The sequence below is a fragment of the Diadema setosum genome, chromosome 19 (assembly GCF_964275005.1).
Source record: "Diadema setosum chromosome 19, eeDiaSeto1, whole genome shotgun sequence".
Classification (NCBI taxonomy): domain Eukaryota; kingdom Metazoa; phylum Echinodermata; class Echinoidea; order Diadematoida; family Diadematidae; genus Diadema; species Diadema setosum.
In genome coordinates, this window is record NC_092703.1 from 28,668,988 (window position 1) to 28,693,962 (window position 24,975).

At 39.8% G+C, this 24,975-nt stretch overlaps 1 protein-coding gene and 1 non-coding gene across 2 annotated transcripts; both read right to left on the minus strand.

Annotated features, from left to right (window-relative positions):
* Positions 1-499: 499 nt before the first annotated feature.
* Positions 500-16,405, minus strand: LOC140243044 (uncharacterized). Its single transcript, XM_072322783.1, has 4 exons — positions 16,322-16,405; positions 6,461-6,572; positions 3,141-3,293; positions 500-2,517 (listed from the first exon to the last, which is right to left on the minus strand). Exons 1-4 carry the CDS (start codon positions 16,403-16,405, stop codon positions 500-502), a joined length of 2,367 nt encoding a protein of 788 aa, XP_072178884.1.
* On the minus strand, positions 11,221-11,295 carry Trnaa-ggc (transfer RNA alanine (anticodon GGC)). The gene has a single exon. It is a non-coding gene; the product is annotated as a tRNA-Ala (tRNA).
* Positions 16,406-24,975: the final 8,570 nt, after the last annotated feature.

The following is a 24,975-nucleotide window of genomic DNA, read 5'->3' on the forward strand; positions in this document are numbered from 1 at the left end:
CCAGACTTATAGCGCAATCTTTTCATGGCTGACTTCATCTCTCTAAAAATCTGTCAAATTTTATGGAGTTGTATGCTTTCAAGAGAGCTTTTAAAAGAATATTTACTTTTGATGTAGAAGAAAAGTCATTTCAAGTGATCATATGCAGCATTAAAAGTACATTTCATTTTGAGCTGCTTCCCCCTCCCATAACAAGTTTACTTTAACACTGGCACTTGACATTAAGAATAAAGAATTCTTGACATTTCCACTGTGTGCATGACATCTGGTGAAATAAAATTTTTCAAATGCTACTATTTTAGAACATGAACAGATGAAAGTGTTTTGACACAAAACATAACATTCAAGTTTGATCCATGAAAGAAAACTGAATAACTTTTTCATAAATAAGACAAAAACATAGACTACATTATTTTATGACTTAAATGGGATTGAATGTGGGTTTGTAACACCTGTCATGATGATTTCCTGTTGCAGTTGTCCATTCGTGGATGTCTGTTCAGTCAATCTGGTTGGGACTGCCAAAACACCGCCTCTTGGTAGCCGGCTGCATTTCTGCTTCCTCTGTCTCCATCTGCGCCTGCCCCTGGGAGTCGACGTGGTCAGACGAGTCGCTGGTGTCGGCCAGCTTTTCCAGGCTGGTGTGAGAGCTGATGTCCTCCATCTCGTGCCGGTGGTGGCTGCTGTCGGGATCCTCCTGGAGTCTGCTCAGGCTCTGGCTCCGCCGCAGCTGGTCCTCCTCGGGGAACCGCCCCACGTCGGTGAGGTTGAGCGCCGACTGGGACAGGCGGCGGGTGAGGTGGCATCGCAGCGCCTCGCGGACGCTCGGGGAGAGCTCCCCCGCACCTTTCGTTGGCAGTGTGGAATGGCTTGCGCGAGTGCTGAGGGCCCTACCTTCGGTAGACAGGTCTCTTCTGCTGTGAGAGCCGTGCATGAGGGGGTTGAAGCCATGCTTCTCCCCAAGGAAATCCGTAATGGCTGAGAGGGTGTTGTAGCGCCCAAAACTCAAGTCCATGCTTGCGCTCCTCTGGAGGCTCTTGTGCCGCAGCATCCGGGAGTTGATGGAGCGATGCATGGCTTCCACCGTGGCGGTACTGATGTGCGACGGATGCCTCTGGGCCTGCAGCCTCAACCGTGACTCCAGCGCCTCGCTGGCCGTGGGAGGGATGTTGAGCGAGGACTGAAGGCTACTTGACAACATGGCATCCATGGAGCTACTGTCAGTACTGTTGGGGACGTTCTCCTGCATGTCCATGTGGTGCGTGCGATAGGGCACAAACGCTCCAGTACTGCTGCAGGAAGGAAGGGGAGTATTCCCATTTGTGAATGCGCTGGAGGCTGCCTTCTTGGCGGGCCTCTCTTTGTGCCGAGGAACCTCAGAACCCGTTGCCTCCTCCTGGGCTGCTGCTTGCCTCGCCTTCTCCTTGGCAGCCTCAAAGGCCTCTTTGCACACTGGAATGGGAATGGGAATGGGGACAGGGATTGGAATAAAGACAGGGTGGGGCACCATGACAGTCACAGGAGGCAGGGCAGAGATTCCTCCAGTCGCAGAAGTACTGGGCGTCTGGTGCTGCATGTCGTTACCTGACGGGGCACCGCTGCTGCTGGCAGAGGTCACAGTACTGCTGGCTGAAGTCACATTACTGCCATGTGGTTTGGGTCGAATCTTCCTCAAGCTGCTTGCCCCCTGCAACCCTTGGTACCACTGCTGCTGCTGTTGTTGCTGCTGCTGCTGTTGCTGGTTGAGGCGACTACCCGATTTGTGGGAGCCCCCCATGGGGGTCTGTCCGAGTCCAGACATCAGGTTCAGGGGCATGCCGCCACCCCCTACCACCTGCATCATTGGCATTTGAGGCAGCATCTGCTGAAAGGCCATCGGCTGTGGAACCACGGTCTGCACGCCAAAGACACCGCTGGGCCTCAGCTGAGCCGACAGGCCAAGCATCGACTGGGAGGAGTGGGAATGATTCTGGAACACCCCGGACAGGGGAATGTTGGAGGGACTGGGCTGTGAGTTGCGCTGGGAGGCGTGCTGCGAGACAGTGTCCGGACTGGCAAGGGTGGAGGAACTCTGCTGCTGCTGCTGCTGCTGCTGAGGAGGAGGTTGCGGCCACTGGTCCTGCTGAGAAGTGGGTGATTCGGGGGTGGAGCCATTTTTCCTCCTGTAACTCATATCCTCCTGGGTCACTTTTCCGGATATCTTGCGATTCTCCCGGCAGTAGATGTCCATCTTGTACTGATTCATGCACTTGCAGCAGCAAAACTGCAGCCGCTGGTCCCCATCCATCAGGTAGATGTACTCTTGCATGCGTCTGGTGTGCCGACACCAGTCGCACACTTTGTTCCTCTTGAAGTACGCTCTCCGGCAGGCTGCAAAGCAGCGCTCACTGCAGAAGGCCTTGGACTCAGACTGGGTGTTGAGGGTATAGTGCTTGCGGCCAGGGCTCTTGCACCACGCACAGATGATGTGATCCTTGTTGCTGAAGTGTCTTTCCTCCTGGGGAATCTCGGCCATTTCTGTGAATGGAAACAGAAGAGGAGACTTAAACTTTTACATGTATCACTGTTCTGGGTTTGAAGACATATAAGCCCCCTCACAGATTCTTTTGCATCAGAATACTCCATCAAACTACTTTCTCCTACATTTCTGGTTTGCATGGACACACTGCATATAAAATGAAATACTACCTATGTCATTGCAATTGAAAGCCACTTTATGACAAATGCATAAACATTTACAAAACCAAACATATTCAACAATGAAGTACCATGCTGGCTTGTCAAATCATCACCTTGAGTCATGTACCACGCTTGCCTTCCCTTCTCTTGTTCCAAGTCATGTAAATTAATTGCTTTGTTATATACACTACAACACATTTCATTATCTGATGAAATCGTTTGAAACCATGCAAGCCCTTGCAGAAGCAGTGAATGACATGAAGTTGCCTTTGTCATCTTGTCCGCCGCTGTGCTACATGTATGTTGTGCACGATGCTCCTGATCTTGCTCCCAAGAGCTTGTGAACGCTGTTAACCCTACGTGCATTTTGCGTGCCGGTTGGCACAGAAAATCCAAAGCATTGTGCACACTGTCCAAAAGTCTCTGGCACAGAAAGGTTTAGAGGGACAAAAGGGTTTTACCTGGAGTGGCTCCAGAGCTGGTGGGCGAGTTGGGCTCCTCCTCCGCCGACTGCGGCTCCGAGCCGGACACTGGGGTGACCTCACGGGACGTCGGGTAGTCAGCCTCACCCTTGCTGCGCTGAGCCGCCAGCACCTTCTTCCGCAGCCCCCTCTCTCCTGGTCAGTGAAGAGCGAATGATAGAACTGGGTGACCACAACCATTTATAGCCTGGCTAATTGTGAAAAAATGACGGGGATTCTCATGCAGAATACACAATGCTAGCACATACAGCTTGTCTAAGATCAAAATAGCCATTCAGCGGAAGGGAGGGTACAAAATTGCATCACCTGTTTTCATAAAAAATACACATTTGAGATAAGAGACCTTTAAAACAAATGTATAGAATTGTATTGTATGGAAGAAAGTGATGCCATGAGCAAAATTACTTATAGTCTACAGTATATTCAACCAGCAAAAAGCTCCTTTCCACAAAACAACCTGTATGACCCGTAGTACCAGGAAGTTCGAAGGACAGCTGCCTTGGATGACTGTGAAAGTGCAGTGCTCAGTTTGGCATTGTGTAATTTGATGTTCCACATGAATGAATGTGTGCATAACATACACATTCACTACATCTGTTGCTATGAGTACATCACTTTTGTTTCTTATAACAATGTTGTAGGGCAGATTGTTTGGATGGTATATATTTTTTTTTTTTTGGACAAAAGACCAGCTTCTTTAACTTTCTATGTGCCATGGTGGAAACCCTCCATGTGCCACATTATTCTGAGACTTCAACGTAGTCATGCATTGAGAAAACATTCTGTTAACGGATTTATGTTAAATTGTAGACGAAGTAAGCAAAGTTGTAGAGAAAATGCCAAGCTTTGCATTGATGTTAATTCTATGACAAATCTGTAACTGCTTTTCTTTCAAATGCCCAGTAGCTACATTACTGTAAATGTGTGACTTTTGCACACAAAGCAGTGACAGAAACTTTGAATTTGCACGCAAATCCAGTATGAAACACTGCTTGTTAGTCAATCACCACATAAAATGCAAGCCATAGCCGAGAGGAAAGGAATCGCGAGAAACGCTTTTATTGTACTGTGGCATTTGGCGATTTATCGATCAGTGTGGGCGGGTTTGTGCATTTGAGCAGAATATGCGAAGTTGGCATGCCGTCGACTGAGTTGGTCGTGCGAACGTGGCACATAAAGAGTTAAATTCAATGGAGAAGGAATGGTATGGCTAGTAGTGAACTGGAAAGAAGTTGGCAAAATACCTATTGAATAGCATTCCAAAAGAGGGGAAGGTGAGGGGAGGGGCTTAATGGTAGGGTTGTGGAGGAGGGAGAGGAATGCATGTTAAAGAAAAAGGGCAAATGATTGAACATTTCTGTTGATTTCACACAACTTCTTGGAAATCCCTGCACAACACACACACTATATTTCTCATTTGACGTCAAGGAACCCATTTTGCCCGCACGTCTGCAACTCTGCTACGCAGTCAGATGTGGCCAACATTAAAGGACTAGTTCACCTTCATAAACATAAGGATTGAGAGAATGCAGCAATATTAGTAGAACACATCAGTGAAAGTTTGTGGGAAATTGGACAATTGATACAAAAGTTATGAATTTTAAAATTTTTGTGTTGGAACCGCTGGATGAGGAGAAGAAAATGTAAAGAAAATGTAAAGAAAATTAAACATATTTTCACTTTTTTCGCATGATAAAAGAGCACTTGACTTGCCTCTTTCTAAAGGCAATGGGAATAATATTACCCATAACATATGTCAGTAACGAGTCAAGGGAATGTGTACTTTTTTCAAAAGATGAAATTTTGTGAAATTCTCTTTACATGTATATTTTCCTTATTTTGTTGTACGCATGTGATATCATACACGGCAGTAGTCTTCTCATCCAGTGGTGACTGCGCAAAAACTTCAAAAATTCATAATTTTTGAACGGATTGTCCGATTTTCCTCAAATTTTCAATGATGTGTTCTACTAATATTGCTACATTCTCTCAATCCTTATGTTAATGAAGGTGAACTTGTCCTTTAATAAAGAAGTCTGTGAATGATTGGGCATAATCTTGCTGGTAACCGAGTTGCTTTTGATAGTTAGTAACATGATCTACCACATTGTTTTACATCCATGTTGAGCTACACTGGCATACATGGGGACTATTCTCCAAAGCAAAAGGGGGCTATTAGGCAGGCACATGTCCAATATTGTAACCTCTCCATACAAGGCAGGGCAGAGCTGAATGGGAAGGGCTTGCAAGTCAGACATTGCAGTGTCAACAGAACATTGTCAGACACTTTGAGGTAGAATCTGCAAGCTCCTCACAAGGGAAATAGCTCTGTGACCACCTCGGAAAATGTTATGGATGCTCATTATTCTTCTCTGCTTGATTGTGCAAAAAGGGTCAAGTGTAGTGACAGGTCAGCGGCCAAGTACCAACCCAAGCTTTGTGATCCAGAAAAGATTGCATTTGCTTGCCAAAAACAATAGAATTGTGTTGTCACACAGCACATTATATCACCAGCTTTAAAGGTCCAGTTTACCTTTGGGAGCAGTGATTTCAAAAATGTTCAAGATATCACATTTGATGCATATGTGTAGGTCTGTTGTATCATAAAACATCCTACCATATGAAATATTTGCAATAAAACCTAAAATATAAAGAGATATCAGGGTTTTTCTCAATAAACCGTAACTGTATACGGTTTAGTCTGGAAACATCTTTTATTATAACTATTGTTCACATTTTGTGTATTTAACAACACTTAACATCAATTATATGGATTCAAATTTTGACAGAGGTTGTTTCTATCCGTAACTCACATTTTACAACTATTTAAAGCACTAATGCTGGGTTTTTGTTTCATCTGCAAATGGTATATTATGCCTTTAATGGGTATGAATCGATGCCGTTAATGTGGTCAGCAATAATTGCTCATTTGTTTGTTAGCCTTGTCTTGCGTTCAGTAAATTTGTATGTTACACATACAGTACAGTACAGCCTTGAGAGCACTTGTATCACTTCTGTGCATCAGCTGAGAAGTGCTTGGGTTTTGCTTCTGTTAACAGAGAACTGCCAAGTAGACATATTTTATTTTCACTTGAACAGAGAAGGGGATTTCTCCTCTCAATGTGAAAACATTGATTTGGCATCTTCAGCTTTCAAATCAATGCTCGGTCCACAAGCAAAGAAAAGCGGCCGAAGGAAGAACAAGCATCATAAAAGAAGAACTGCCTTTCATTCTACTGTCACTATCTGAAAGGGGGTGATATTTACGATACTAGACACTTCTGATTCAATATCCATACCTCCTTTTCTGTACTTTGGTCCCAGTTGGATGTTCTGCGTGACTCCATGCTCCACTTTTTCGTTGTAGCCATAGATTGCCAGTAGCTCATTCATGGTGTCTTCAGCATAGTCCTTTTGGTGGCAAAACACAAAACAAAACAAAACAACACAAAACATAATAGAAATCATTAAATGAATAGCATAACAGACAGCATCAAGGCCAAGATTACACTACTAACAGTCAACTGCATACTCTAATGAATAGACATGTATAGAGAAAGGCCTGCATGAGTTGTCACAAAAAAAAAAAATAAATAAATAAACACCCCTTGACAACAATAACAATAAAAAAGACAATTATAAAACATGGCCCTGCCTTCCCCACCCCCATCCCCACACACAACAAAAAACAAAACAAAACAAACAAACAAAAATGAGAAGAATGAAGGGGAGACAAAGAAGTGTGGGAAAATCATCTTCTAAAACAAATCAAGAACAGGGTAATTTGCTTGTTTACTCATAAACAAATACACCAAAAAAAAAAAAGAAAACAAACTATAGGTAACCGCCATAAAAGCAAATAAGGAAATAAGCCAAAACAAAAAGACATCCAGGTAAACTTGATATTTTGCTGTCTGAATCAGATCTTAAAAATATAGGCAGACAAAATATGACCAAGTTTACAGACATTGAGAGAGAGAGAGAGATAGATAATAAACAAAAATCAGCTAAGAAATGTACTTTCTGCTGTAAGACAAACACTGAAGACAAACAAACAGAGAGAGAGGAATAATTGAAGGTCAAATTCAGCAGCATAACAGCATCCCTCAGACAGTAAACAACATAGTGACCCTGCATCACAAAACCACCAAAAAGTCACCAGACATGTGTTTCTAGTCAAGGGCAAATTCTGAAAGAGCAGACTCTAAGCTTTAAATAATGTATAACTCATTACACATGGACTTTCATAAACCCATGATTTTGTGTAAAATTATATTGAATTTTCTATACCGGTACTTTCTTTTGTTGTACACATGTGGAATCACAAGCTGTACCAGTCTTCTCATCCAGCAGTGACTGAGACCTTTTGTCGGTTTTGTGATGCATGGTCCATGTTTATTTTATGCATTACATTCTTAACCTGTAAATCAAACTCCAGATTGTTCAACTACACATTCTGTACTCGGGCAAAGGTATAAACCCTACATAACTGTTTACATGTGATCGCACTTGTGTTTGGCAAAGCCTTAAAAAACAAAACAAAACAAAAACAAAACAAAAAAGCTAAAAGAATAGCATCTAGGTCATTTTATAGGTACCCTGATAATTAATGCACTAAAATGCTAATTGAACTAAATACAGATCTTGCTGGTACCATGGCCTACAGTGTGAAAACAGCAATGTACAAAAAACTGGTTTGCTACACAAAACAAGTTATTCTTAGCCAATGACCTCTCATGTGGTTTTTTTTGTTTTGTTTTGTTTTTGCTTGCTAGCTTGTCTTCACTGGGGTTCATGAAAACAGCCATTAAAATATAAGAAGTGTTTTAAATACTTTTCAGGATCAAGTTATGCCAGCATCAATATGATCGAATGCTGTTTGTCACTGTATCCTGATCCTAACCTTGGGTGTGAATATATCACAAGAGAGTTGGACAGTATGGGCAAGTATGGGAAAGTATGGGCAAGTATGGGCAAGTGAACATTTACACTGTAAGTACAAGACTTCACTGAAAACACCGAATACTGTAAATTATGGCACTTTTGGCTAGTTTGACTACCAGTGGCGGATCTACGGGGGGGGGGGGGGGGGGGGGGGGGGGGGGCGGGGGGGGGTTTAAACCCCCTCCTTGGGCTGCCAAGTTAAAAAAAAAACACACACACACACACACACACACAAACAAACAATAAATAATTAATCAATTACTTTAAGACCAAAATGAACATAAATGCACTTTTCTTGTCTAAAAGTTATAATACACTAACAATATACATTATTATATCTAAACATTAATATTTACTTATGAGTAAATTTAGTGTACAGTAGGCCCTAGGCCTATATCAAGATGGTAGCCTCATACATGTACGTGTCCTCGAGTGTGCCCCGTGGAACAATTTTAGTAAACTCTACATTTTCCTTTTCTTCTATGCTTTCTAGTAATATAAGAATAATTTTTATTGCTCGAACAATGCGATTAAGTTTTAGCTTTTAATGAATACATTTCAGATGAATGGCAAAGTATACTTTTAGTAATATGAATAGTTTGCATTTAGTTATGATCATAGTCCTCCGCAGTGATATTTTTTTACTATGTTTAATTCCCTAGAAATTTGATTTAAATGCTCTATAAACACGACTTCTATACTCTGTTTTTACAAAAAGTCCCTACCGTGGGAAGGGTATTCCCCTCCCACACCCTTCCCCGCTCGGTTGCTTCGCTCCCTCGCCAAGGGTCTCACACCGTACCCCCTGTATGTTATAATCATAGTCCTTTGCAATGATTCTTTCCACTGTTTAATTCCCTAGAAATTTGCTTTTAAATGCTCTATAAACGCGACTTTTGTACTCCGTTTTTACAAAAATTCCCCCCCAAAAAACAAACAAACAAACAAAACAGCAGTGTTCGGATGTGCAGCCCCCCCTCCCCCCCCCCCCCCAATTATGTGGGCAAAGATAAAAAAATACTGTACGAGCTGAAATTTTCGCGTACAGATATTTTCGCAAATTGCTACTTGGAGGACATTTTCGCGTGTTGTTAATTTCGCGGTTTCTGGGGTCTAACTGAACTTAGTTATTTGCCGTTGTTATTTTCGCGTGTTGTTATTTTCGCGGTTCAAAGGCGATTTGCGAAATTCGCGAAAATAAAACCACCGCGAAAATTTCAGCTCGTACAGTAGAGCATGCAAGTATGCTTAAAATCGCAAGCTGGAAACCCTACCAATGAAAAATCTCCTTACTGTGGGAGGGGGATACCCCCTCCCACACCCTTCCCCCCTCCCCCCTCGCTCGCTTCGCTCGCTCGCAATATCCAGCTTAATAGCCCCTAAAACTCCCTCTTTGGAGAAAAAGCTAGATCCGCCCCTGACTACTGTTGTAAAAGTGGAAATTTTCGCGGTGTTGAAACTAGCGCAAAAATAAAAGCATGCGGATATTTATGCTTGTCCAATGTTCCAGTAGTTGATGTCTTGATTCTGCGTGATTAAAAACATGCAAAACTCTTCTTTAAGTACCCAGCCGAGCAAGAAAAATTAGTCACAAGAAAATATCCACTTTTACAGTACAGTGTACCCCGCCCAACAATACTCTACTCAGTTATGATGTCACAGATCAACATTTCCAAGAAACTGTATTCACAGTATGACAACAAGCTCATCAATATTTGAACTTATTTTCAAACATAACAGGCATGCATGTACATTCTACTTTATTAATTCAGACAGTTACAAAGTTTAGCATATGACAACTAGACAGCCTGGCAGAGGCTTACTGAATGAAATACTTGGAAAAAAGATTCCACAAACTTACTAACATACAGGTACTGTACACATTGTAGGAACCAATGATGGTTGGGCTTTAAAAACAATGATAGTAATAATAATTTGAATACAATGGTAAACCACGGAATTATTCTATGTATAAATTAGTATAAACAAAATTACCTCTCTGACATGACATCAGTAAATATTCATGGATAGTTTATAACATTTCATCTTACCAATATCAATCTCAAGAACACTGCAGTTCAGAGTTGTACCGGTTGTTTGCATGCATGAGCTTTGCTACTGTATGATGGGCAGCTCAGGCAGGCCCAGATATCGAACTGCAAGTGCCTCAAGCATTTACCTCGTAAAATGAAGATGAATGCAAATTTATAATATCTGAATACAAATCCATATTTTAACTTTTAATAGTAAAAGCAGTCAGCCCCTCACATTCATAAACTAAACTCTCTGAAGACCACATGTAACTGTATGAGCTGAATTTTCATAATAGTCATCATAATGATTAAATCATAAGTCATAAATATAGTGGGAATGCTTTATGACTACAATTGCTAAGGGTAACACTAACAGTGCCAAGTACATGTATTAAATCATAGACATTAATTTCATTATCATAAATTATGACTATTTTCATAATCATTATTATTGCTTTTATTGCAATTTAACAATACTCTAAACATCCCTAGATGACATTTTGATTGACAGTATAAAATTTCCTACATCAGATATTCAGTTGTGTCACACTCTCACACAACTGTACCAAGCACAGTTCTTAATTGCAGATCAGATGTGCTTCTCAAACAAGTGTTTCAAACAATGTGAGCACAGGTTCATTAGAGAAAAAAAATCCTATTCTTTCCTGAATCTAGATTAATTTCATTACATGTTAATCAAAAAAGTTAGAGAAATTAACAAAATGTTATTCTTGGAAAAGTGAGCAAAGAAAATGGGATTCCATCGGGAGTCGAACCCGAGACCTCCGGATTGCTAGACCGGTGCTCTACCGACTGAGCTATAGAAAGCCCTAGTACAGTGTTCGTCCCAGAAACCCTTAATTCTCAATGCTCGGGTGGTCAGAAGCTATAGCAGTGTGTTTTGTGTGTGACACACACGCACACACTTGAACCTGGCATAAACCCGAAGGATAATTCAACTTGGGGATAAATGCGAGGGATCACCGAAGTGATGCAGCTTTTTGAGTTTGTAACAAATAAAGACAGAATAAACTGACCAGAAAGAATATAAATTATTAGTGGAAAAGTGAGCAAAGAAAATGGGATTCCATCGGGAGTCGAACCCGAGACCTCCGGATTGCCAGACCGGTGCTCTACCGACTGAGCTATAGAAAGCCCTAGTACAGTGTTCGTCCCAGAAACCCTTAATTCTCAATGCTCGGGTGGTCAGAAGCTATAGCAGTGTGTTTTGTGTGTGACACACACGCACACACTTGAACCTGGCATAAACCCGAAGGATCTGTTACAATGAATATTAAAGATTCAAAAAAAAACAATAGGAAACAATGTGTACTTTTTGTTTGCATCTAAACAGTATTCACTATGGGAATATGCAGTGTCAAATACCGTATACTCTCAAAGATTTAGATAACAAAAACAGACATTTTCTCGTCCAAATTTTGTAAACTTGAACATGTTACATTTGATGTCCTATGTCACTAAAGGCATGGAGACAAGCCAGTCTTAAAAACAACAAAAAAGAAACAACAGCAACTAGTAAAACAGTAGTTTAGTGAGAACTACATGATGTGTACAATGTATAGACTAGGAATATTTGGGCTGCTGTCTACCCTGCTGATGATACGTTGATGGCAAGCTGTGAGCAATGTTCACGAGATTACAAAATCCCACATTTTTTACACAAAATCAACAACACTTGCTCTGCATACAAACAAAATGGCAGATAAAGTGATCTCGTAACCGCAAAAAAAAACAAAACAAAAAAATTATGCATGGGAAAAATACCAGTACCTCCAAAAAACATATCACCTACTACAAGAAATGTATATTGTGCTTACCCAGACATACAATCAGCCCTATGTCACACAACATGTGCACTGAGCAATAGCTCAAAGCTATAGTCATGAATCATCTTCAGATCCGTCTCAAGCAATTGCAGACTACCCATCTATGCAGTCCACAATACATGTACCTACATGTTTAATAAAGAAAAATAGCCAGCACTAAACCTGATTTCTAGCCCCACTTGCACATTTGTGACCCGCTACAACAAAAAGGTCCTAAAGTCGCGCACGGTCGAAGCCGTGAAAATCGAGTTTGAAGTCAGAGCATTAAAATTGGTCAAAACTTACGATTTTCTAATTTTGATATATTATTGGAGTCTAACATGTCTTCTATCATCTGTCGAAATTTTGAAGCAAAATGATCAAAGGAAAGATAAAAAAAATAGAGTTTTTCTGAGCCATGTTTTTTGGCGTTTCAACGAAGCAGAACTGGTTCGAAAATTTGGATTGAGCGCCACAGATACTTGTAGGTTCCGCCCGTAACGCCCAGAGTGATCCCATTGGTCAATTTGCTGCTTGCTGCTAACCGAAGCGTGAAGCTCGCACACTGCCCAATCAACTGGTGTGTGCGGGCGGGGTGCGCTATGCTCAGCCGCTTCTCACATCCTGGTCACTGATTGGTTGGTGAGGAGACCGCAGACGCTGATGTGCTTGAATGAACTCTTCGGGGGTTGCTAGGGCTTACCTTCTATTGTCCAGAGGTGAAAACTGACTTGCGTGTCCCTTGATCGCGATTGCGTCGAAAGGAAGACTTTTAGGGCGCTTTTCTCGAAACAGTGATTTTCCAGACGTCTCAACACGCTCTCTTTTAAACATGGATATCTCCGCAACCGATTATTTTTATAAAATGTGTTATGTATCAATTTAAAGCAGAAAGACTAGGGGATTATATCATGCAATTTTCAAATAATCGACCTCGCCCAACTTTAGGATCATTTTGTTGTAGCGGGTCACATTTGTATGTATTTACAATGCATGTAACATGCAATCCATAATACACAGCATGCATGGGTATTCTTAGACAGAAAGATCAGTCCGTATTTTTATACAACACCTATTTAGAATGTAGCTATCCGATTGGTCGATTGCCCATCACGTGACATTTAGTGAAAAGTTCCATTGTACAATCTGGCTGTCAGCAGTGCAATTTTGTTTGACCAAAATGTTCTATTGCACGCGCTCTGATGTCACAATAAACAAACATGTCCCGCGCGCGCACTCACCAATTACAAGCACGCTTACAAGCGCGTACTTTTGTCACTCATTTTTGTAAACAACTTCATTTTGCATACGTCACGTACGCATACACGGTGACTGCGACTGTGACAGTGTGAGGCTACAGATGTACTCATTCGTCTTTCACGGAAAATGGTTGCCATTTCTGTGATAAATTCAAGAATCTGTGAGTACCCAATCTGTTGACGTTCGAGGTGTTGTATAAAACAAATAGTGTATGGTCTTTACTTGTGCAATGGAACCAGATTTCGCACTCTGTGAAAGATGAGGTGCACTATTCAACTCGGCTTCGCCTCGTTGCATAGAGCGCCTCTATCTTTCACCTCGTGCGAAATCTTGTACCACTGCACTCGTGACCATTCACTATTTGTATAATAGTTGGGGATACAATGTACATGTATATCTGGCTTCACAGAATCCCTCTCTTATAAAGACTGAAGGCTCTCATACCCGATACTGTTGGGGGGGGGGGGGTTACAGGGTTCGAAATTGGCGATGGTCCGCTGGCCATTGGCCACCCAAAATCACGTCGGACTAGCTAAAAATCGAAAAATTCTGAAGTTACTAGTCCATCTGGCTAGCCAAAATATTGCTTCAGTGTCAAAATTGATTCTAAGTAGTCCGCCTGGCTAGTTAAAAAAAAAAAAAGTTAAGTGCGACCCCTGGGTCAGCAGTGCTCTACTCACAGATTGGCTGACAGATCAACGCATTTGTCGATGATCAGTTATCAGCATGCTATTAATGTGTACTAGCAAGCTGACAAGCTGGTATCTGTGTCTTTTTCCATGAAAATACCACTTACCACCTAAATCTTTGATAAGACATTTTAAACAGCTGGTGAATGCACTGTATTTTAATATGAGATGTGAAATATGTGTATTTTTACAATACTGCAGAGATTTAAGGTGATTAAGTTTGATTAGCCCTAATTCAAAAATTAAACATAATTAAGACTTAAAACTTTCAGGATATGTAGCCCACATATATGAGAGACAGTGGAGATAAAATCATATGAAACCTTACATTTTTCATGTATATTTTAAACAATATGCCTTAAAAATTGGCCATTTTAGGACACCAAATTTGTGACATGATTAGTACCCCTAAGATCAAATGCATCATACTCAACTAAATTATATATTTCTATAAGTGTTTTTGACTGATCTTATTCCAGAACATGCCTATTTGGAATGACATGTAAAGAAAATCCTGTTAATAAACCTTTTTCATTCCTAAAATGCCATTATAAACAGTGCGTAACGCGTGTTACGCTTGGTGTCCACGCGACAACCGTTACACAGAGATCCTAGAAAAGGTTGATCGGAATTCTGAAAATCAATGCATTTTTGCTGTTTTAATGAGCTCAATGGGGGATGAAAAATATGTGACTTTTGTTCCAAAATATTTACATCTTTATGTCAAAATTAACAATGGTAAATCAGCAATTTTTTGGTGTCCAATGTAACCACCGTTACACATGAAGATTTGATCTTTTATTTTGTACATTTCCAATACTATTTACTGGCCTTTCTGATTTTTCTGAGTTCCTTTCCAGGATAGGTATCCAAAAGAAAAGAATATAAATTATATAAGATATTTGGGAAGAAACTATTTGCCTCTTTCTCTTTAGTGTCCAATCGCGACGCGCGTTGCGACACGCGTTATGCATATTTGGAAAATGCCTAAATAAGTACAAACAGTAAAATTCTGCACTGTTATCACAATACATTAGTTACATTATTAACAAATCAAGTTTATGAATATTTTGTGATCAACAATATGTGTTTAAAATTATTTTCAATATTCTATGTAACGGATGCTACATAGGACACCAAGCATTTTCAATGGATTTCCCTATAGGAATGTACACAAAATAACATTTTTCTGATTTAATTTTTTACAGAGCTTTTTTGTGCACTATCTCTCTGTACAACCCTGAATATCAAGAAGTCACTATTCATTAAAATGAAGCTTATTTTGAGGTCATTCTAGTGGAATTTAATTTGTAGTACAATGTCACACTTTTGGTTGCAGTATTGTAAAAATACACATATACTATCTAAGTTTGAGCTTGTTCATCTATGACTATGAATTAGAAATAATTGAGGAGGCTGAGGATCCTCACCAAATACGTCCATGGCATAGGGACATTGGTTAATCATCCCCCACAAGTCTGTCTTGTCGGAGAACTGTAGAAGTCAAAAAATGTTAACAGACAGATATTTCTGTCTAGGGTATTCTGCAACTGTAGATGCAGTACCGGTAACTTAGATGCAGATCTTCCTCAACCAACCAGTGTCACTGAGCAGCAGATTCTTCTTTCTTCTTCTTCTTCTTGGTGATGGTGGAAGTTTGCTTTCTTCAAGTTCAACCTTGAAAACATGAAGATTTTTGCAGATGTTTGTATCAAATATAGCTAGTGTGTGTCTTCAGGGGAAGGACACACATGCCAATATTAGGTGCAAGTAAAAAGATTCATGGCAAAGTCAATTTATGTCAATCTAGTTTGGAACCTTCAAGAATTCAAATATCAAATAGTGTGGCATCGAGATTTACATTTGTAGTCTAGTCATATAGTCACTAGCTGGGTGTACGTCATCACTGTGTACAGACTGAAGATGGCTGGTTCTACAACATCCGATTGAGAGCGACATAACTACGTTGGCCTACATTGATTTGTTTAAATGTTGGTTGTTGTAAATTACTTGGTAGGACATCAACTTCAAGTCTTATACTACTATGTATATTCTAGTCCTTACAGTATTAGTACTCAGTAGACTATAGTAGATCTATACACTTGACTTAGGTTCTACAACTCCTAGTTACAGATGCAGATTCACCTCGGCCATCCACAATAACCATCGTCATGTGATCTATGGCATCAATCTTAATCGGAAGGAAGTTGTGGAAAGAGTCAGATGACAACTAAATGGTTTTGTTTTTCTGTGATCCACGTTTTAAAGAATTATAAATCTATAAACGCCAGATTCTAGCTGAAAACAGAAACTCAACCTTAACCCAGACTCACCCAGCTAGAGAGTTAATTGATCTAGACTATGTGTACACTAACGTATTTTATAACACATGGGACTGGTATTCTTGCCTGTATATCTTCATCTGGCGGCTCCGTCTTCACAATTATTCTTATGGCGTTTTCTTCTGGGTCACTAGCTCTCTTCTCTTCCATGTTGGGATTTCGTTCCTCTCCTGAGCAGGGCTGTATTCGTTCCGGAAGAGCTGCTATGCCTTCATCGAAATCTGACTGAAAAAAATATGTTATTGTTATCCATCCATTGACGTCGGACTTCAGAAAATGTACAAAAATAGCACATAATTTTGCTGCCCTCTATCGACATTGCGTAGGTGGACTGGGGTGGACACTGTTCTAAAATAATTTACTTGTAACAATGTAATTCGGTACTACAGTCGGACTGAAGTGAACGGTGCCGTGTGTATAGGTTCCTACTAGTATAAATACGTGTTTGTATTACTCTTTTAGAACATCATACACACCCACAACACAATACATGCACACTACTTGTATTACAAGGCACCACTCTCACACATTCCGTTATTATAATTATCATAGAACACATATCTATGCGTGGTCAGCGATTATTTTTTCCGGTACTATTTTGAGCACATTCCTTTTCGCAGATGAATGACGTATGGGGGAAAAAATGTCATCTCCCTTGCCTCAGGTTAAATCTGGAATCATTTGATTCCGAAGGCTCAGATATCATCTTGGAATTTCGTTATCATTCTGTCCACAGCAGTCACCCACACACCGTGCAAGGTCTCGGTTTATATAACCGGCTAGTGTGCTTGAGGGTGGGCAAATAAAATCATGATTATAATACACAAGAGCGGGCTATTACTATTACATAGAAAAATGATAGCGAGAGAACAAAAGCCAAGCAAAATCAGTAGGACTATACCGGAGTAAAATGATTAGCTGGGAATACAATAGAAGAGAGAAAATCAGCATTATCAGTGACATGAGATTATTTATTAATTGGGAGACATTTATGATTTTCTTTGTCTTTATTTTCAGTTTGTTTGTTTTTTGTTTGTTTGTTTGTCGCAGACCTTATCATGATATTGATAAGCAAATAAAATATACAAATATAACATCTTATGATTATATAATGATAAAAATATATACGTTGCAATGTTCTGTCCCAGCTTTATATGTTTCAGTTAACACTGCCGCAGTTAGGAATATTAAGGCAGTTCGTAATTAGTTCATTATTGTGCACATTGGTACAAATTTGACCTTTCCTTCTTTTTTTTTCCTCATTTGGTTAGGCGCTTCACTCGTCTTCAAAGCGACATAATGCATGTCATGAATGCTTGCCCGACATCACAATTTCGTATATTTTTCATTATGGAATTCAGGTTCAAACAAAGAATGAACTTGCGAATATCATGTGACCACTAGACGAATGGTTGATCAGAAGTCCATGCATTTTTTTTTTTTGTAAGGAATGCATACATTTTCAATGTTATCATACAGAGTAGGCTATGATTTGATATGTATCCTGTTTACATGCATGTTTATATAACAGTAGAATGTCAAAAACTTTATTCTAGAAAACTGGAGGCAAATTAATCCGGCACGAAAGATTAGATTTTGTTCAAATTTACACTTACGTGTCGCTCTTATTTTGCCGAGTTTAAACAAATTAATGTAATTATATTTTTGTTAGTCACAGTATGTAATGCATAATTTCGAAAACTATACAACCTTAAAGGGGCAATCCAGTCCAAATATAAGTTAGTCTGAAAAGAAAGAGTAAAATATTACGAGTTCAACGATATAGATTTGATCGAAATCGGAAGAAAAACAAGGAAGTTATGACATATTGGGGTTTCGCTATTTTTTTTTTTTTGGGGGGGGGGGAACAGTTCTTGAACAGTCAATATGAATATGCAAATGGCAAAGTCAGCATGTCATTCCCTCAAAACTTACCATAATTATAGTTTGTACATAAAATTATGAAATTTCCAGTTTTTCATTCAAACGCAATCATGCCCGAGGCTCAAAACTGATCGCTATCTGACTATTCTGAAGTTATTTAACCAGGAATAACGTCATGTTTCAGACTTCAGTGACAGAAACATTGAATTTCGTCATTTTTGTACACGATCAATGGAAAATTGTGATGATAATGGTTAGCTCACTCATTTGCATATTTACTATACAAGAACTGTTTTACCGAAATTAGCAAAACTTCAAAATGTCATAACTTCCTCATTTTTCATCCGATTTCAGTCAAATTTTTACCGTTGAACTCGTAAGATTTTATTCTTTTTTATCAGACTAACTTATATTTGGACTGGATTTCCTCTTTAATTCTGGTAAACTCGTCAAACGTCAGAAAATTAGGCAAATCATTACAATAAATTAAGTGTTTGCGTCATAAATTTTGCAAGATAGTTTGCAGAATGTAAGTGCAAGCTATAATCAGACAATCAGTGAACATAATGGTCTCAAAAACAAAGATTACCTCTCCAAAGACGCAGCGATACAGTTAATGAATTCTACTTGGGGTTCTGATGGGCTGTTCAAAATGTCTACTATTTCCTACTTTGACTTGAAATAAAAGAAAATTGTTGTATCTTTGCATCAAATCTGTCAAATGATTTATGCTACAACCGAACAACGATTTTTTTTTTTTTTTTTTTGAGGGGGGAAGGGGAGGGTTAATTAATGAAAATGTTTTCTTGTGTGTATGTGTGTTTGTCTCTCTGTGTGTATGTAATCATAAATGTTTCCTTTTTTCTTTTTTAGGCAATTCGCCTTAGTTTTATTAGTTCAATTCAGTAATTAGTTATTGTCCACGAAGAGACTGCAACTTACAAGCTTTGCTTTTCAGTAATCTCCTCCATTTCGATTAATTTTTATTCCAATTCGGCATACTGAAGCTAAAGTGATTGTAAGTTCACAACATTTTCTTTGTTACAACATTGTATTGAATTTGTGTTACTATATTGTGTATGTAAATGCTTTGTGTTGTTGGAAATGAGATCGCCCGAGCTATTTTCGAGAATAAAGGAAATCATTTTAAAAAGTTCATTATTAACGTTATTTTGTAGATCAGAGTAATTTTCATGTTTCAAACATACCTGGACACATTTTCTGAGACACATCCTGTCAGAATCACTGTAAAACAAGCAAAAAGATAATAATACATGTACAACTCCATTCTACTATACAACGGAGTCCCTTGATACACAAGTTTGATTTAGGTCTTGCCCGACAATTCTGCTCTTATTGCTTTTGATCTATTGCTTTGATGTATGATAAACATGAAATAGATCTGAAATAAATTGAATTTATCGCTTCCTTTACATCCGAGTGAAAAGACGAAGTTGGTCCCCACGCTCTAACAAATTAGAATGGTGACACGGCCACAGAACTCCTACGGCGACGTTCTATATCTCAGTCAGTTATCGGCGTTTATTATAGAAAATTTCTGTTTGGATTATTTGTTTTCGCAAAATTGATGTCGAATCTCAGCATTTTGTAAGTCATTATGGTCATTGCCATTCACAATGACGAAATAAACGACGCTAAGTCATGACAATAATATAATGACAATAGTCATGTCTGGGTTTGTTTGTTTTGTTTTGGTTTGGTTTGGTTTCTGCTTGTGGCATGTAATATGGTATGGCCTATACTGGCAATCACCTTCTTTGGTTTTAAAGGGGGTTGTTTTTGTTTTATTCTTGTCTTGTTTTCTTTGATTGCGCTATCTGACTTTGCTGTCTATCAGACTTTGGTGACATACTTTCACTGCCTATCACCTATAATGGGGCTTGACATCGGCTGTCATGGCTGTGGCCCGCAGGGCCGCTAAAGCCTGATGTCGGGCCACCATCTTCATTTTCTTTATATCGTTCTGTTGCCGCTGTGACATCACGAATCGTTGTAGAGATCCTGTCTTAAGAGGGCAGCACATAGGTATTGATCAAAACTTTAATACAATACAGTTCGTAGCTTTTAAAGGGACTGCTTGATTTCCTTCGAACTGTGATACTGAGTGCGTTCCAATAATATTCCAGCATTCGCTGAATTCTATCACAATGTCTTTATCATAATGAGCGATTGTGTCTGTGGAGGCTTACTAGTATGTAGTTTCGTCACCTCTGAATGCCTTTTTAAGAGCTTACCGTTATTAAAAAAAAATAGAGTAAAGACGACAAAAAATAAAGGTGGATGTTTTATTGTACTCGCCCATTGAATGAAATGAAAAGGTAATTTTTTTTACAGCAAATAGTGAGATTAGGAGCATCTTCATGTGCATGCATAGAACACGTCATATGGTGTCATAACTGACTCAGTGACCCACATTCAAACCTAAACTACATGATATATATATTTTTTTATATTTGAAATGAGATAAACAAAAACAACTGTATCCTTTCCGTCAAATTAATGTTGTGTTGCAATGATGGCCCCTTACAGAGGAAGTCTACTCCAAAAATAGATAAACTTTAAAAGAAATAGAAAAAATATTCCCTACAAAAATGACAAACATCGGATAAGAAATAAGGAAGATATGACATTTTGAAATTTCACATTTCTCGGAAAACATTTCTTGACAAGTCCTTATGAATATTCAAATCAGCAAGTTGGCGGTGTCATGTCCTCACAATTTGTTATTCATTTCATAATTATACAGAAATGACGAAAATATCTCATATTTCAGCTTTATGAATATAAAACTTGTCTTGAAACCACTCATAAATATAAGAAATGATAACGCTGATAATATCTGGTAAGGGAACATGATTTTAGCTATTAGCTATTTAGCTATATTAGCTAAAATTCACATTTCCCCCCTAATATCATATAAACATACATGAACATTATTGTCAGGGTATGACATGATCAACTCGTCATTTAAATATTTGTAAGGACTGGTCAAGAAAAGTTTTCCGAAAAAAAAAAAATTGAAATTTCAAAATGTCATATCTTCCTTACTTCATATACGCCGATTTTTGTCATTGTTGTATCATATACTGTAGCTGATAGGGGAATTTTTTTTTTTTTCTTGAACAGGAGAGTAAAGTACACGTCATGATATTATGGTGTCCTGACTGACTCAACGATCTGCATTCGAATCTTCACTACTTGCCATTTTTTATTTTGATATGTGATGGAAAAAAAAAACGAACAAAACAACTGTATACTCCCATCAAATTATTGTCGTGTGTTATATTTTTGTGTACTAACAAATGACAAAACTGAGAGTTTATGGCAAACCTCGGCCCATGAGTCATACAGCCCGCGAGTTTTACTCAATAGCCCATAAGTTCGAGCCACGAGTTCGACAGCCACGATTTTCGACACTTACCAAACGAGGCCCATATGAGACCGACACATAAAGCCCCGTGATGTAATGTCGAACTCGTGGGCCTTTTTACCTATGTAGTGTCGAACTCGTGGGCTTTGTTTGCCTAAAGTGTAGGACTCATGGGCTTTATTTGCCTATGGTATACATGTCCGTGGCGGATCCAGAGGGGGGCGCAAGAGGCGCACGCCCCCCCCCCTTTATTTATCGTTAAAAACAAAAGAAATGAAAAGAAAAAAATGAAATGAAACCCGGAAGTGGCATCAAAAATATTAGTTACGCCCCCCCCCCCCCTTTACAGAATTCCTGGATCCGCGCGCCCCTGCATGTATAGTGTCTAACTCGTTGTCGTGGACTGCATGCATGACTCATAGCCATTTTACAATGTCGAATTCATTGGCTGTATGAATTGTGGATATTGGTCTTGTGGGATGACCCAAACACCACTCCCTCAGTCTTCAGTTCCTGCGTTTGGTTGTTCCCAATATTACACTGTTTCGTAAAAACATATAAACTTCCCTAACTCTCTTATCTCATAACCGATATATTATAACTCATAATAGATAACTCATAATCATTTTTCGTCGGAGTAGACTCCATTTATTGAGGTCAACTTGAACATTGTACGTGTAGAATATTGTACAGTTTTGCTCAACTGCATGGAAAGTCGTTTTACAAGAAATCTGAGCGATTAATAATCACACATGTCATATACACACATAGATACATGCAAACACACGTACACGCACAAAATAAGGCACATTTTGATAAGCAAGCATCGGGGAAAAAACACGTTACACACCCAAGTACACACATACACACACACACACACACAAACACACAGAAAGTAATGCAAATTTTAGTAGGAAAGTATTGGGGCAAATTGACTTTAAAAAAAAACCAAAACAAAAACAAAAACAAAAAAAAACTCTTGCTATCTGCAATGCATGGACCTTACAGCCCTTTTGAGGGTGGCAAATTTACCACTGCATTGTTAGTGACTTGCAAACAGGCTATGCCCTGATACACTTCCCCCGCGTTTAACAGCTGATTTTCATTCATTACGACCCTTGTTCACCTCACCCCCCCCCCCCCCCCGCCCTCTCTTTTAGTACCGCTATTCGGGGGACGACGGGAAATCTGATTGACTGGGATTTCACCGGCTGACTAGCGCACTGTTTACATCGTGAGGTCACGGGCGGCGTGGGGGAACGGTGGTATCGGGCTAGTGACAGCACAACCTCGGGGAACCTTTGGGGGGCAGAGTGCCTCCGTTAGACTGTATCAAATAACTGGACCACTGCAACGGGACGTGTCGCTGAAGCTGGACACTACATGTGAGATAAAATATTTTGAGAATTTCCTTCTTAGAACAACAACAAAAAATGCCATGGATACACATTTTGTGCATGTGCCCAGGGCCTGCCCATACAGTGAGGAATAGGAACTTGTTGTCTGTGGAACTCAGGAATCAACAAGGATCAGTTTGATGAACTCCCGCGACTGTGAGCTTATTTATAGTGTTGATGCTGAATGGTCAGCTCTGCGGTTACGCAGAAAATCTTCTGCAGTTAATCTTTCGTGGTTTTTCATTGAATAGTGTGCGCCGAAATTCATCCCAAAAAGCCAATGGGAGATCCTGAATATTGAACCGTATTCCCCAACAGTTTGCCAGTTCGATGCCGGTGTGTTTACGCCGTTACCGGTAAAGGGAGTGTGAATCCGTAGATTTATTTAACTCTTTCAGTGTACGCAAGAACTTGACGTCTTGCCTTTGGCTTCCCGACGGCAGTACCTATAAAAGTCAACTAACTTGCCCCACAGGAAGCAGCCCGCCAAACCTATTCTCTGCCAGCTCTGCCAGGCAGACATACAAACACGTAGCCTTTCGGAATGTCTTCACTGCCCTACCGAACTCTCGATGAACTCTTTTCCATCATATTATTATGACTATGAGAGGAGTTTTCTTCTTCGGGACCATACATCCAGCTGATATTATTTCCTCCTCTTTATTTTTTTTTTCTCCCACTGTCTATAAGTCGCCAGTGTTGCCATCTTGGGATACAATGGAACCATGTCCATTTGAATCGGATAAAGCAAATAAAAACTGAACAGTCGCGGAGAACGCCTTTGTTGTGCATCTGGGGTGAATAATGTGTATGGCTATCAACCCATGTTGGCTCTCAGACGAGAGCTATAATAACTCCAAAAACTGCATTATATGAGACCGAAAAATCCGTCCCCGAGCGATGAAGTGAGGAGGATAACTTCTGGTTCCTACTGCGGTCGGATTATTGGCACATTTTTCACGGCAACTCTGCGGATTAACCGCGAGACGTTAATACTCGACCCTCGAGACATGAGACAGGGAAGAGAAGGATAAATAGGGCTAGAGAAAGAGAAATAGAAAAAGGAAGAGGAAGGAGGAGAGACAGAAGATAGAAATACTCTAGAGTTTGTGTATGCATGTGTGAGCAGGTGGGTGTGTAATGAAAAAGAAAAATCAATGTAACACTTTATAACATCTAAAAATGGAAGGAATAGAAGCAAAGTAATTACAGATACAATTTCAAATATCCAACTTTGGATGCGTTCGTTTTACTAACATGAAAATGTTTCCCGGCTAATGGTACAGACAGTGTGCATGTGAATTTTATAATTCTTTCTCCATTTCATGTCATATTCAAAGAACATTATTATGACATGAATGAGCATCCGTGTGGATTTTTGAGTTCCTCAGTCTGTCACAATACGAGCGTTGTAGATCACTCGGTTGCTATAGTGACAAAGTGATGTCGTGATCTCGTACTATCGCTTTGATGACTTTTGGCCAACTTTCAGGTTGTCGCAATCAAGTGTAGTTCATCGCCAATATTCGCCGTTCTTCGGATTTTTCGCACTTGCAGGCGAACTTGTAATCCGTGGAGTTAATATACATGACGTCTACACGATTCTTGGGCAGAAAGCCTTTGTGTGATGTTTCGTTGTCAGTCGGTGGTTGAAACCATTGGAAACAGATTTTTTTTTCTGAATTGTCGCGCGTGTAGGAAGCAGAGCTTGACTCTAGAAAGGATAGTCCCCTCGACAAGAGAAGGGGACAGAAACTCGACATCGATCAAAGCCTTGCACTATACCTCGCCCCACTTTGTAAGAAACATTTCGTGAATTGAATGGAAGGGAGTGGAAAGGAGTGCACAAGAATCGAGTATAAAACATTTTACCCCACAGGCTCCTCCAACTTTAACGTTTGTCTTGCTACCTGTACAATATGTAGGAGAAGAAATTGCTTCCTGTCTTGTGAGAGGCATCACACGACGTATTTACTGATGTTTGAAGGACACAAGTTACCTGTCTTGTGAATGTTGTGTATCTTGTCACTCTCTAGTGCAACAGAGAA

Excerpts from the sequence above, each read along its gene's own strand:
- LOC140243044 (XM_072322783.1), bottom strand. The coding sequence starts at position 16,405 with ATGGAAGAGAAGAGAGCTAGTGACCCAGAAGAAAACGCCATAAGAATA. Across the intron at positions 3,294-6,460 it reads ACCAAAGTACAGAAAAGGAG|AGAGGGGGCTGCGGAAGAAG; the intron begins GTATGGATATTG and ends ACTGACCAGGAG. Across the intron at positions 2,518-3,140 it reads CAGCTCTGGAGCCACTCCAG|AAATGGCCGAGATTCCCCAG; the intron begins GTAAAACCCTTT and ends TTCCATTCACAG.